This window comes from Scardinius erythrophthalmus (genome assembly GCF_964197995.2).
Source record: "Scardinius erythrophthalmus genome assembly, chromosome: 6".
Taxonomy (NCBI): domain Eukaryota; kingdom Metazoa; phylum Chordata; class Actinopteri; order Cypriniformes; family Leuciscidae; genus Scardinius; species Scardinius erythrophthalmus.
Window position 1 is genome coordinate 5272641 of NC_138226.1, and position 15557 is coordinate 5288197.

The 15557-nt window shown below is 36.5% G+C and overlaps 1 protein-coding gene across 1 annotated transcript in view; it reads right to left on the reverse strand.

The window, feature by feature from the left end:
- lrp2a (low density lipoprotein receptor-related protein 2a) overlaps window positions 1-15557 on the reverse strand; it is a gene marked incomplete at its 5' end in the record, with an annotated part of 103155 nt that overhangs the window by 38659 nt on the left and 48939 nt on the right. Inside the window, 17 exons of the mRNA XM_081367703.1 lie at window positions 1101-1220; window positions 2511-2636; window positions 2725-2967; window positions 3084-3116; window positions 3981-4004; window positions 4443-4643; window positions 5902-6191; window positions 6294-6452; window positions 6540-6705; window positions 7352-8272; window positions 9466-9654; window positions 10605-10844; window positions 12042-12255; window positions 12969-13146; window positions 13877-13986; window positions 14999-15142; window positions 15285-15451. Of these exons, the coding sequence (XP_081223829.1) occupies window positions 1101-1220; window positions 2511-2636; window positions 2725-2967; window positions 3084-3116; window positions 3981-4004; window positions 4443-4643; window positions 5902-6191; window positions 6294-6452; window positions 6540-6705; window positions 7352-8272; window positions 9466-9654; window positions 10605-10844; window positions 12042-12255; window positions 12969-13146; window positions 13877-13986; window positions 14999-15142; window positions 15285-15451 (3525 nt within the window). The remainder of the gene's footprint in view (window positions 1-1100; window positions 1221-2510; window positions 2637-2724; window positions 2968-3083; window positions 3117-3980; window positions 4005-4442; window positions 4644-5901; window positions 6192-6293; window positions 6453-6539; window positions 6706-7351; window positions 8273-9465; window positions 9655-10604; window positions 10845-12041; window positions 12256-12968; window positions 13147-13876; window positions 13987-14998; window positions 15143-15284; window positions 15452-15557) is intronic.

The window sequence follows — 15557 nt, forward strand, 5'->3', positions numbered from 1 at the left end:
TCCACATCAAAGTAGTGAAATGATTTAAAATTCCACCCTATATTCACTTAACTGTGATAAATGAAAATTATCTAACGCACAACTGAAAAATGTTCAACATTGAAAATTACAAAAAATGTTTCTTGCTTCATCTGACATTGAAGACTGGAGTAATGATGCTGAAAATGTATTTCATATTTTATTTAATATTTAATAAATTCATATTTAATATTATTTAAAATATTATAAAATAAATTATATTTTGATTATTTTGATTAAATAAATGCAGCCTTGAGCATTTTTCAAACACACACGCACACACACACACACACACACACACACACACACACACACACACACACACACACAAAATTCTTACAGAACCCCAAACTTTTGAACAGTAGTGTATGATATCTAATATTTTAAGATATATTAATATTTTTGGAACATGAAAATGCATTGCTTAACAGGAATCACCTATGTATAAAATTTTCGCAAAAGTTCAAGTGTATGTAGGCAATTGAATAAAAAAACAAAATCCGTATTGTGCCTTATTAATGTAAAAAAAAAAAAATGCATTTGTATGGTCATTTACATTAGCAAAATAAAACATATACACTACTAATGAATAGAACTGCTGGATAAGAAGCTCTCCGAGACACACACACCTTCAGTCTTTTGTGAGGGCATTTTGTCACAGACATGCTGGTCTGAATTACTACATTTTAGTTCTGTTTCTGCCAACTGAACCAGTTTCTTGAACACAACGTCAGCTTCATCTTTCCACTTTCCGACTGCATGCATCACCAGTGGAGCATAACATGAGGGGTGGGGGGCAACATCATTTCCCTCCAGCTTCAATTCCCTCCATCACCATGGCAAACAATGAGGCAGGATACCCATCATTAATTCACCACCCAAAAACATGGCCAACGGTTTCCCTTAAAAAACACAGCTTTATATGTTTTCATAGTTCCTCCCCAGTAAAGTGGTTCAAACAGGGTCCAAAATGAACTTTTTTTCCACATATGCTGGATGAATGCCTATGTATATTGTTTTTTAAAATCATCTACTTGATTGAATCTGCCATTAAAGTGTATATAGATATGTGTAGTACTTACTGCAGGTAGTGGGCTCATCAGAACCATCATTACAGTCTGTGCCACCATCACAGTACCAGTGCCCGGGAATACAGCGTCCGCTCGAACAGCGAAACTCGTTCTGGGAACATGTAGATGTGGCTGAGGAGTGAAGAACAACACTAAAGTCAAGTATACAGATGAGGGTTGAATCAATCAGTCAGCCTCAAATGGCAAACATGGGTCATAAACATTATGTTAAACAGGGTCCAAACTATCACCAAACCAGAAAGCCCAGAAAGGGTCACTAATTAAGTGAAATTCCAGAAAGGGCAAGTTGAGCAACAACTTTGGCTCAAAAAGTAAAAGGAAATTATTCTCTAATGCATTTTGAGCAGTTAAACAGTTACTCATCTAATTACACACTATAGCAGAAATAAACAACAAAAATTATTATTAATTTTGTCATTCTTACAGTGGTTGATTAATTGATTGATTGTTTACTAATTTATTACTACTACTACATTTTTGTAGCATCTACATTGTAAAGCAGCATCAAACTAAAATAGAACTATTACTTTTTTTGTCATTTTGACAATTACGTCAATATTTTTTGCATTCAATTCTATAATAATAATAATAATAATAAATTCCTCAATTTTACATAACATTATCTGTAAACCATAAAACATTAAAGCAATAAGCCCCGTGAAACCGTGATTTACAGTGAATTTAGAACAGCTAAGGGGCGTTGTACACAAAGAGAAACACGGCTTCAAGGGGCTTATTGCTTGTAAAAAAGGGTTACTCCATAAAAATATTACTTTATTCATAAAATAAACACCAGCAACAAAAAATATAACGTTTTAACATATTTATTCCTCCGCCAAGCAATGTAGTTTCAAAGAGGTTGCCAATCAGCACATGCAGCAACAAAGAATCACGAACGGCAGTAATACTAATGTAATGCGGTCACAGGTGTATGTTTATTGAGTAATTTACAACGGCTTCGAACATGGCTCAACCAATCAGAATCAAGGACCGGAACTATCCGTTTTATAATAAGTCATTAATTCACATTAGCATATTAACAAATATCAGGGCAGCTTGAAGAGATAGTTCACCAAAAAATGTTAATTCTGTTATTTATTCACCCTCAAGTTGTAAACATGTATGAGTTTCTTTGTTCTGTTGAACACAAAAGGAGATATTTTGAAGAATGTTGGTAACCATTGACTCCAATGGCATTTTTTTTCCATAGTCTGGAAGTCAATGAGGACCAGCATCTGTTCGGCTACCCACATTTTTCAAAATATCTTCGTTTGTGTTCAACAGAAGAAAGAAACAACTTGAGGGTGAGTAAATGATGAATTTTGAACAGAATTTCCATTTTTGGGTGAACTATCCCTTTTCCCACAGGAGAGAGGGAGAGGGTGTGACAGGGAATCTCACCACAATGCGTCGGGCTCTCGTCACTGTTGTCTCCACAGTCATTATCTCCATCACACAGGTACGAGCGTGGGATGCAGATGTTGGTGGTCTGGCATTTGGTGTGCTCTGGCTGGCATGTCCTCTCAGCTGTGTTTTTGGATTGGATAAATGCTTGTAAACTGTAGGCTGTTTATAGTTGAGAAGCAACTTTTTGTAACATTGCACATGAACTTACCGCAGTTCTGCTCATCTGACGTCCCGTTGTCGTAACAATTGTTTATTCCATTGCAGACGTATTCCCGTGCAATGCAGCGACCATTAGTGCAGGAGAACTCAGTGTTGGGGTCGCAGGGGCGGAACATGCAGCCTGTCTCGTCGCTGTTATCACCACAGTCATTATAGTGATCGCAGCGGTAGTGATACGGCACACAACGGCCATTTCCACACGTGAACACGGTGGGCTCGCAGGTGTGAAATGCTGCCATGCACAGATAATTAAAAAAAATCATGTTACTATGCAGAAAATGCTGAATGGATTACCAGAAACTAGTGGAACTCGCCGCCTACCTCCTCTATCTCTCTACTTTAGTTTACCTGAGAGTGAAATGAATGCTGCTGCTTGTGGGACTGCATGCGAAAGAAAGAGCGGTGCATTGTAGAAGAGGTTAGTATGTTTATGGATGGTTATTAAACTTTAGAGTCTAAGACTACTGTTCCAAATCCTAGTAAGTTGCCTTGGTGTCCGCTGACTCATAAATGATTTTAATAAAATGTTGTGTTAGCATTCTAAGCTAACAATTCAGTGAACTACTAAGCATAAACCCAGCTAACAAAAAATGTATTATAAGAATGTTTTGCAAATGTTTCCATTAAGTCATGAAAATGTTTTTTTTTTTATTCTTGGTTATACGAATGTTAAGGAAACATTCCATTTTATCATTCTTCAAAAATAATAATAATGTGAATGTTACTTTTGAATGAACATTCTGAAACTAGTTGTTAAGAACATCCAAAAATTCCATGAACGATATATAAATCAAGTTTTTGTACACATTTTTTGAGAACATTGTTAGAGAACATATAACTTTAAACAAACATTCTATTAACGTCACTGGAAGAACATTTGTTCATAATTTTAAGAGAAGCTTGCCAGAACGTTACTGTAGCTAAAGTTCTAAGAAGTTAGCTGGAACTTGACATAACCCATAGGATTTTCATGAAATTATTTTTTTTAATTAGATTTTTATCTGTTTTTAAGTTCTGAGTAAATTATAATTATATGTATAATTAACATAAATTGCATTGATTTTTGCATGTAGCTTGTATGGCATTATTGTCTCTGCAAAACATACATACAGTACTGTCTTAGAATTTGGCTGAAAGAAGTTATCTTAAAGGGCAGCATAATAATGTTAACTATGTAGGCAGAACACAAGAATTTGGAACAAAGATTTTATCTACATGTGAATAGAGGTAAGCAAGAATACACACCAAAAACGAAATGACTCTTGGATCCTGGAGCAAGAGATTTGAGCAGATTGTGCAAGTAAGAAAAAAGCAAGAAGAAATATGTTAGTGAAAGATTGCGCACCAGTGCAGGAGAGGAAAATCCATTCACCGGCAAACTGTCTGAGATGAGATGGTCAGACAGCGACGGAAAGACTTAAACTTAGAGATTTGATTGTCAACATTATGCTAAGTTGTGCACAAATATCAATTTTAAGTTTAGTTCACCCTTGAAAGTGCATCATTAATTGTCAGTTTGGGTGAATTCCTCTTGAAGTGAGCACTCTGAAGGGTGCAGATTATTGCTGTCTCTTACACACCATGTATGAAGGCACTGGCACATCTTCTGAATCAATAAACTGTATTTACATAAAAACACCCTCGATTCTGAAAAGATTTGAAGTCCTCTGTACAAGCTGACAACATGTAAGCAGCAATGCATCTCACCGCAGACTCTCTCGAGTTCATCACTGCCGTCCCCACAGTCATCATCGTTGTCGCATTTCCACTGGGCGCGGATGCAGCGGCCGTTCATGCATGTAAACTGGCCCGACTGGCAGCGTGTCCCATTGTCAGGGATGCAGTGTTTGTTGTCGGCCAGATACCAGCGGCCCTCAGAGGGACACTGACACTCTGCTCCCTGAGGACCTGGAGGAAATAGTTTTGTATTTGAAATTAAAGTACTTAATTTCACAATTGTGACCCTGGATCACAAAACCAGTCACAAGTCGCACGGGTATATTTGTGGCAATAGCCAACAATACATTGTATGGGTCAAAATTATAAATTTTTCTTTTATGCCAAAAATCATTAGGATATTAAGTAAAAATCATGTTCCATTAAGATATTTTGTAAATTTCCTACCGTAAATATATAAAGCATTTATTTTTGTGAGTGAATGCAGCACAATCGTGAACATAAATGGACAACTTTAAAGGTGATTTTCTCAATGTTTAGATTTTTTTGCATCCTCAAATTCCAGAGTATTAAATGATGTTTTATAAACAAAGTTCGGGAGGAGCACGTTCAAATAAGCAATCCAATCTACTCGTCATCAAACAATTACGTCTACCCTAATCAGCATGACAAGAAGTATATATATATCCACACTGTCAACTCACCTAATATTCCTTGACAGTTTTTTCAGCATCCCTCCACCACCCCGACTCCTCACTCTTGGCTTAATCTTTACAGCCAGGAATACGGGGGGAGTACTCTGGGTTCGGGCCGAATACCGAGCCCGGAGCCCTCTCCTCGGACAGCACGCCAAATACGCATTTATTCTATCTAACTTATTTGTAAGTGTGAACTAGTGAAATAATTGTATCTCGGCCAAATATTGTCCTATCATAACAAACAATACATCAATGGAAAGCTTATTTATTCAGCTTGCATGTGATGTATAAATCTCAATGTCAAAAAATTGACCCATGTGACTGGTTTGTGGTCCAGGGTCACAATTTATGTGTATTAAAAATATTTAATTTTAAAGATGGGTCCAAACATTATAAATATACAAAATTTATTGATGGTTTAAAATGTATTTAAAAAAAGGATGTAGGCTCTGTTCCAAAGCATAGTGAGCTGCCTATGTAGGCATCATAATGTGCACTCCTGATACAAAAATAATTTAATTCTAAGGAAGCATCACATTTATCCTTTACAATCCCATATATTTGTAATAAAATCAACCCAATAATGTGGATGAAGTATTTTTTTAGATATATATAAATTGTATATAATTTAATACCAATAAATATTAAAATAGTTAAATCAACTTGCATTGAGTTGCTGCCTATGTAGTGTTCTCAATGAGTCACCAAAAATGCAGCTCACTAGTTTTTGGAACATAGCTTTTATTTTGGAGCATACTGGCTTTAAAAATTGTTTTAAAATATGAACCTACCTGGGGTGCAAATATGGCTGCAACCACCATTGAATTGTTCGCAGGGACTGCTGCACTGCTGCTGTTTGCCGTTGGATAGCACATGGATGTCCATAGGCCGTGATGGAAGGTTCTGTAACATCACCCTCTGGTCGGACCCGTCATGCTTGTTTGCACGGTAGATGCTGCGTGTGTTCCAGTCCGTCCAGTAGATATGCTGACCGTACACTGTCATTGCAAATGGGTAGATGGCAGTGCTTACGATGACCTCACGGTTAGTGCCGGTGAGTGAGCACCTCTCAATCTTCTGCCTGCACGGAGAGAAAACACCAGTACACAGTGCAGATGAAGTGTTGATAGTTAATAATACCAATAATGTCTTGATATGAAAAATAATATTATATAGATCTTACAAACTGGCATCTGCCCAGTACAGCCTCTGATCTTCATAGTCCAGTGTCAGACCGTTTGGCCAAACCAGACTAGTGTTGACAATCTCTGTCCTGAAGTTTCCCCCCAGAGTTGCACGCTCTATCTTTGCATTGGTTCCCCAGTCGGTCCAGTACATATATCTGACCACATACAGAAATAGAAATGCATTTAAATTAAATGAGAAAATGGCTCATTAAACATCTAAACCTACTGAATCAGAGACTCACCCTCTGCATGGATCGAGCATGATTGCTCTGGGTCTAGGCACCTGTGCTACAACCGTCCTCTGAGATCCATCCACTGCCATAGAGCTGATGGTCTGGTTAATGTAATCACTGTAATAGATCCTCTTATTGATCCAGTCATACGCGATGCCATCAGGAGCTCCCAGATCTCCACAGAGAAGAAATCATTCAGAAAAACAAAGATATATAAACACTAGAGCTGCAAGATTAATCGTTAAAAGATCGCAATCTCGATTTAAAAACCCAAGCCATATTTTTCCTAAATGACAACGATTCTGACAATATTTAAATATTTTTTTCATTTAAATATATTATTTATAGTAATACATTCATACATATTCATTTTAAATATAAATATATTATTTTATATTATAGAATTATTATTATTTAAAAAAAATATATTAATACTCTAAGGGCTGCTTTTGCATATTTTGCTTTTTGTGCACAAATTCTTGATGACTGTCAGACAATAGAAATGCATGATCCCAAATTACTCCAGAAATGAACATCTGATCTGCTACAATTAAAATTCAAAATGAAAATTGCACAAAATGCTGCCTGTGAAACAAATAACTTCTTATTTTTTTTTTATATTTCATAATAAAAGAACAAGTTGGCCAATATGGTAAATAAGATCCAAATAATCTCCTGACTGCAAACTAGCCATTGTAAAATGTAAACGTCATACAAGATACTTTGTCAAGCCAACATTCAAATGTTGCTGCAATTAACTTTCCTTTTCTAGCTAACCCTGCAGTGTCAGAGTGCATTCGGGGTTTGAATAAGCAGCTCACCTGAGGCCACCTCTGTAGCAGGAGAGGAAGGTGAAGCCAAAGTGATGAAGCTGATCTTGCTCTGGCCCGCTCCCGAGCTCTGGGTGAAATAGATCCTGCCATCCAACCGGTCAAAATCAAGGGCTACCGAAGTCCGGGGAACATTAACCACGGGAAACGGCAGCGAGTGATCCTCTGGATCCAGCCGCAGAGATCGCACAGTGCTTTCTGTCGTGTAAATAAGGTAATCATCCCGGGACACAACACAACTGCTGTCATCTGCAGCCAGATTCCCAAAGGCACACGAACACTTCCTCGTCTGAGTTCCCGCGATGGCGAAGCAGAAGTGAGCGCAGCCGGCGTTAGACTCCAAGCAGGGGTTGTTATTGAGCTCGTGGGCTGAGCTTGGCTGCATTCTCCGGTCAAAGATGGTGACGTCCCGCAGCATGTTGATGTTGTCTCTGATCACGAGCGGCTGGTCGGTCGCGCCTGGCTGTTTGCTGGCTTGGAAGACTTTCTTCAGGTTTCTGTCCACCCAGATTACATTCCCCTCAAACACCGTGACGCCATACGGAGTCGGATAACGACTTCCGTACCGTACGACCTCCGTCTCGCCCCCCTCGGGCCGGACTCGTGCGATCATGTCCAGGGAATCGTCCACCCAATAGATGTATCCGTCTCGGTGGTCCAGAGCCAAACCCCTGGGGGTGATGATGCCTGAAGAAACCAGCACTGTCCGGTTGGAACCGTCTAGAAAAGCCCGCTCGATTTTAGGGGTCTGTCCATAGTCGGCCCAGAAGAGGTATCTGTTCATGGGGTCCACCACAATATGACGTGGCATGTCTACTTGGGTTTTGAGAAGAACACGACGGAACGTGGTATTGAGTCGGATGACTTCAATGTACGTCTCGGTCAAAAAGGCATTGGTGAAATAGAGGTTTCCTGTGGAAAAACAAATAAAAGAAATAGTAGCACAAAATTAGCAACAAAAAAAATGTAGTCATGATTAAGTAAAAAGTAAATTATATAAAGTAAAACTAAACTTGAGTGAATGCCTTATATGAACACTATGGAATACTTAGTTTCTACGCTGAACAAAATTATAAACGCAACACTTTTGTTTTTGCCCCCATTTTTCATGAGCTGAACTTCAAAGTTCTAAGACTACATTTATCAAATTTATCAAAGGCCTATTTCTCTCAAATATTGCTCACAAATCTGTCTAAATCTGTGTTAGTGAGCACTTCTCCTTTGCCGAGATAATCCCTCCACCTCACAGGTGTGGCATATCAAGATGCTGATTAGACAGCATGATTATTGCACAGGTGTGCCTTAGGCTGGCCACAATAAAAGGCCTCTCTAAAATGTTCAGTTCTATTCTATTCATCAAAGAGTCCTGAAAAAAATTTCTTATGGTTTCCACAAAAATTCCTTGAGCAGCAAATCAGCATATTAGAATGATTTCTGAAGGATCATGTGACACTGATCACTGGAGCAATGATGCTGAAAATTTATCCATGCATCGCAGGAATAAATTACATTTTAAATAATATTAAAATTGAAAAGTTGTTTTAAACTAAAATAATATTTCACAATATTACACATTTTTTTCTGCATTTTTGACCAAATAAATGCAGTCTTAGAGGCATTTTTCAAAAACATTTCAAAATCTCACCGTTACCGACCACAAACTTTTGATTGGTAGTAGTGTGCCAAACTTGTTTATTCACATATTGGGGTCAAAAGTTTGTTTGGGTCACTGGGGTCTAAACTAACTGAGCCTCTTATCTGTCATATGTTAACCTTTAATCTTCTCCAATGCCACCTGTCTGTGCTTATACTAACGTGAGTTAATGAACATGTCCCTACAGTAAGCCGTCACCATTCTGACCTCTAAAGCTGCTCTAGAACATTCCAGAATAGTATAAACCACATGAAAGCAGTGACTTCACAAAACGCTCCATGAATTCAGTGTATCTGAGGTACTTGGCATTAGAGTTCACATTCCTTTGAGGTACTTCACTGGTTTTGGGATGTGGCCAAATTCGTTTCAATCAACATGTTCTGTATGACGAGAGAAGCGGTGAGACAAATTCACCAAATCTGTTTTAACATACAAGCACACAACCCCTCACCTGCGGCCCAGTCTACAGCAATGCCCCGTATTCCATTACGTCCGATTCCAGAGCTGACGATGCTGCGAAACCCAGAGCCGTCCGGTTTGATCCTGCGGACTCCGTTCTGAGACGCCACGGTGCTGCTGAAGTCACACCAGTAAATGAAACCGGAAGGCATGTGCACGTCTACGTGAAGAGCATTGCGGCCTACAGGACACAGACACACACATGCACAAAAAGTTATAGTGCAAAAATGTTTTTTTTCTTCCCATTGTACTATGCATTTCTCATTAAACACTATATTTACAATGTATTTGTAAAAGTATGCTAGCATGCTTTTTATTGGCTGTAAAGCTTTAATACTTTCAGTCAGTTCGAACAGTCCACTTCAATTAATTGATTCAACACTGATCTAACAAACGTTTGGGTTGTCACTCAAAAAAGTCTTCATATTATATATTAAAATATTTTAGTGAACAAAAATGTAGTTATGTTACATTCATTCACATAAATGGAACGTAAACTCAAACCATTATTTCTCCCTGTTCATTTAGAGGAAAACAATGCAGACCAAATGCATTTATACTTTTTAAAACTAGATTTTTTAATTCATGAATTATACTTTTTGAACATTTTGAATCTAATCTTGGCTAATCCTAATTTTTAATTAAATAATAAAAATAATTTGGAAATCTTTAAATATTATCCGTCCTTGTGTTTCTGGAAAACAATGTAGACCACATGCATTTATAATATTTAAAACTATATTTTTACTGTATTTTAATTAATGAACACAAATATTAGTATTAATTAATATTAATAATATGAATTTGAATCATAAATATTATATATAATATATAAATATAAAATATTATGATTCATATTATTAATATTAACTAATAAGAATATATATATATATATACACACATATATATATTTTGGAAAAACTTATATAAAAGTGATTTTATATTTATATAAAACAGTAAAAATTAAATTAAATATTTTAAAATCTATATATATTTTTATTATATTAAACATTTACTAAATATATTGTAATTATATAATAGATCATTATTATATGATATTAATTAAATATATTATAATATTTTAGTTAATAGTATATTGTATCTGTACCGCCCAGCCCTGCTGATCCTCACCTCTGCCTGCCACAGGCACCATGGACTCCGAGTGATCCGCTCCCTCCAGACTGAAGCCCTTGATGGCAGTGAGCATAGAGATCACAACGTAGGATTGGTATGGAGAACAGGTTCTGTTATCAGCGTTGAGTTTGAACCCAGTCGCACAGGCGCAGCTGAACAGGCCACTGGGACGTGGAAGACACAACTGATCGCATGTCCCCATGTTATTACTGCATCCGTTAGACGAGCCTGCTGAAGCTATAGGGAGACAGACAGAAAGACAAACAACTTAAACCAGATAAGGGAGATATTTAATACTTGCAAAAAAACTGCAAAGAGGTAATCTTAAGAATACATGATACTGACTCATATCTGTCTATTCTTGTAATGCATACACATTTCTGGTGCATCTCAGTATGTAGTGATACTGATATATTATCACTTCCACCTCTTACTGGAAGGACTTATACAATAGACAGCGTTCACAGCCCCAGAGAATGAACATGTGCACTGAGCACCGAACAAAGGGACACTGATTCTTCTCCGTATAAAGCTGAGTGTCCCCCTGAGGCGGAGGGGAACTAATTGGTAAACTGATATCCCATTGAAAGTCATTCATCCCTCTCTGGTAATTGCAACACGGGCATCAAGGTTACGATGACTTCCAGAAAAGACCACCACAAGTCAACCGTGGAATGAATCAGAGATAAATGCTCAGAAATGACACGGTGAGAAGCCTACATAGGCAGCATCTCATTTTTAAAACATTTAACTAATTTACATCAGCATTCTTTCCCCAGTCCATCAAGCACAGTACATTAGGACAAATGTCTGGAATTACAAGTTTTCTGAAATGTTATGTTTAACTCTGCAAATTACACATAATTTGCACAAATTTGCATTACAGAAAGCTGAATATTGGATAAAGCCGGGTTCAAAATACTTTTTTTTTACCTTTGTACAAAGGTTTTTACAGAGGACTTTGGATATCGCTTTTTATCAAATACATTTTCACCATATTTAAGTAAATCAAATAAAGGAACTATAAAAATGAACAAACCCCTCTGTAAAAACCTTTGGAATATAGATAGGAATGAAACTAAAAACTTTGCTCTATGTATGTGCTACTACTCATTTTTAGAAAACTGCCTTTGAAGATATGTATTGTAATTGAAATCTACAGATGCAAATACAAAAATGTGTCATGTTATTAGCGTAGCAACATGCAAACATCAAACTCCACTGAAATCAATAGTGCATCTTCAGTGCACTTTGTGTAGGAAGAGATATTTGTATGATGTGTGGACTTACTGTCTATGAAGAGAGTTACAAATTGTTTTTCATCCAAATTCAGTGGTTCATAAGGCAGTTGTCTACGTAGGTGTAGCAAGGCAGATCACTAGGTTTTGGAACAATATGTTAATTTTTTTTTACATACTATTTTTTAATACTCACAGTCTCTATAGTGTACTTTGAGTACTCTAAGACCAGCCACGTTATCCCGCATCACGACCCGGTTGAGTCCTGTGGCTTTGTCGACACGCTCAATCACCTCAAAGTCTCGATCTGTGAAATAAAGGTAGGAGTCGTGTACGGCCACACCCCATGGGTGGGATAATCCATTCACCATAGTTATGCGGTTTGATCCATCAGGGTCACCACGCTCGATCTGAAACATTTATGAAAGAGTTTTTTTTAATAAAGGATGATGCAAATCCATACATATACAGTATATTTGCATCAACCTTTATATATGTGTGTGTGTGTGTGTGTGTACGTATATATGCACACCGTATAATATTATAGTATAAGATAATAATGAATTAAATTCATCAAAAGTGAGATTTATAAGGTTACAAAATAATTCTAATTCAAATAAATGCTGTTCTTTAGAACTTTCTATTCATCAAAGAATCCTGAAAAAATGTAGCAGTTTCCACACAAAAAAAGCAGCACGACTGTTTTCAACATTGATAATAATAATAATAAATGTTTCTTGAGCAGCAAATCAGCATATTAGAATGATTTCTGAAGGATCATGTGACACTAAAGATTGGAGTAATGATGCTGAAAATTCAGCTTTGCTATCACAGGAATTAATTATATTTTAAAATATATTCAAATAGAAAATAGTTACATTAAATTGTAATAATATTTCACAATATTAATGTTTTTACTGTATTTTTTGATCAAATTAATACAGCCTTGATGAGCAAGCTTTTGAACGGTAGTGTATTTGATATATACTGTACATCCAACTATAGCTAAAATCTAAAGCATGCAACTTTTAATTGCATGCTTTAGATTTAGGCAGTATTAATGTACTACCAGTACATTAATATTTCTGATTGCATGAACCAAACATGTGGAAACAGGGCATACCACGCCAGTTCCTGTGACGGCCCAGTAGAGCTTGTTCTCTCTGATGTCTATCGTTATGAACTCCACATGTTCTAGATTATGGGTGAAGAGGATGGCGGGGTTGGAGCCGTCCATATCTGCCGACGCCACCTTGGCCGGGATACCGCTCTCTGTCCCCTGATCTGTCCAGTACATCTTTCTAAAACAGATATGAAACATCACTAAACAGAAAGTCAAGTCAAGTCAAGTCATCTTCATTTATATAGCGCTTTTAACAATGTCGATTGTTTCAATGCAGCTTTACAGAGATAAGCGTATAATTTAAGGTAACAGAGATTGTTTTGGCTTTATAGCGGTTCTTTAATAAAGTTATTTTCCAGCTAAAGTTAGTTTTGATTGATTCGCTTCCGTCGCAACGATCATTTGTTATTAAATTAGGGGTCGCTAAGACGACACTATTCCCTCTACACAGACTTTAAACGCAAACCTGTGAGAACCGCTGATGGCGTTCGCATGCGCATTTAGAATTGGTTCTATAGTTATGTGCGTTTGAATATATGTGCGCAGGTTTGTAATTCCCTACAAACCAGGCCTAAACAAAGTACTGGTGTTTCCTTATAAATTTTGATACAGAATTTTATTTTATTTGATCACTTCGGGGTAGGTACGCGAAATGAATTTTCCCGACAACGCTTTATCTGTAGAGTGGGAAAGGGATCCTCCATAGGGAGAAACACCTGCAGTATATAAAATACAGCGTCTTTTTGTTTCTGAATATAAACATTTAGGACTGATCACGACTCTGTGTATGTTGACTGTTGTTTATTGTGCTCAGTCAGTTCAGACCTGGCAGATGACATTAAATCAGCTCAAGCTTGTTGAATTTGGGGATCAGGATTAATGCCACGGTTCTGCTTATCTGGGCTTACCCACGTGCCGGGTCCACCGCAATGCCAACGGGAGCTCCTGCGCCAGTAGGTGAGCCGTTGTTGGTGATGAGAGTTTTTCTGTACTGATTTTCTCCTTTTAGCCTCAGAACCTGAAACAAATCAGATTGGCTTTGTCACAATAACAGTACCAGAGAAATTTCTCAATTATCGATACCAATTGCAATACAGTAGCAAAGTGAATATGCTGTTTAACACACTGTTTTATTAAAACATTTAATATTTTAAATATTAAAAAACGTAAGTATTAACAAATAAATAAATAAACAAATAAATAAAAAATAAATACATTTAATATATTTTACATTTAAATTTAAAATTTATATATTTTTTCAGCCTGTTCAAGTAATAATTTAAGTAAATAATAAAATAAAGAACAAAGAAACTAATTGCAAGCAATACAACATAGAAAAACAATACAAATTAAGTTTTTCACCTGCATAATAGCAGTATCAAGTATTTAAGTAAATATTTAGAAATATATAATTCATTAATATAATTATTTATAATTTTGTTCCGCCTGTTTACATTTACTAGAGGCAAACTGACACTGTTTACAGTAATACCTCATCAAATACAGGTATTATATTATGTATTTTTGTATCAAAAACTAATATCATTATTGAAAACGAGATTCTTCTTGTAGCCAGTGTTATTTTAGTATTATTTATATACTATTATTGTATTTATTATTATTTTAATTTATTTAAATACAATTGTAGAATGTATTAATATTTTTGAATTAGCTTTTAGTTTTATTTTAGTTTTGTTAGGTGCTTTTGTCTTTATTATTTTTGTTTTTTGTTTTTTATATTTCTGTTTAATTTTAATTTTGTTTTATTTCAGTTTTAGTGTTAGCAATGATGGCAACTAACTGAAATAAATCTAATATTTATATTTTATTTCAATTAATAACAATTATTTTGAGTATTTTTAGTTTTAGTTAACGATAAAAACACTGCTTGTAGCACATAGATCTACTGGTTACAAGACTTAAACTAGTTTTTAACATTGATAAAACCGTGTGGTCAAACTATTCTTCAGTAGGTAGAAATAATCCCTGATAAGAACAAGCTATGATACAGTGAAATGAGGCTTGCCAACCTCAATAGATTGTGATGAAGGGTTAGAGTAGTACAGATTCTGCGACATCCAGTCCAGAGCCAGTCCGACCGGAGAACCCAAGATGGCCGCTGGTGCGAACTCAGTTCTGTTGGTACCATCTGACTTCACCCGATGAATCTCCCCCTGTGCAGATAAATAAGACAAAAACCTAATTTCAGAATTTAAAACCTTAACTAGTTAACTAAAACCTGTTAACTAGTTCAAATTAAGGATGCATCTTGGATTAATCATCTGAGATAAGGTAGGAAATGTTTATATGCTTTACCGGATGTTCCACCCAATAGATCATCTGCTCAGCATCATCAAAGTCCACATCATATCCATTCAGCAGCCCGGCGACCGGCACCATGGCGTCATTGCTCTTGTCGTTCGGGTTGAGCGGGATGCCGTAAATGATGCTGTCTCTCACCACCACCAGGAATGGATCCTCAACTGCAAAATCATCAGTACATTATACATAATTCAAACGCCATCCATAAAAAAAATCATAATAATGGGCTTTTCATCAGTAACACGTTTGATTTTGCGAAATAATGAC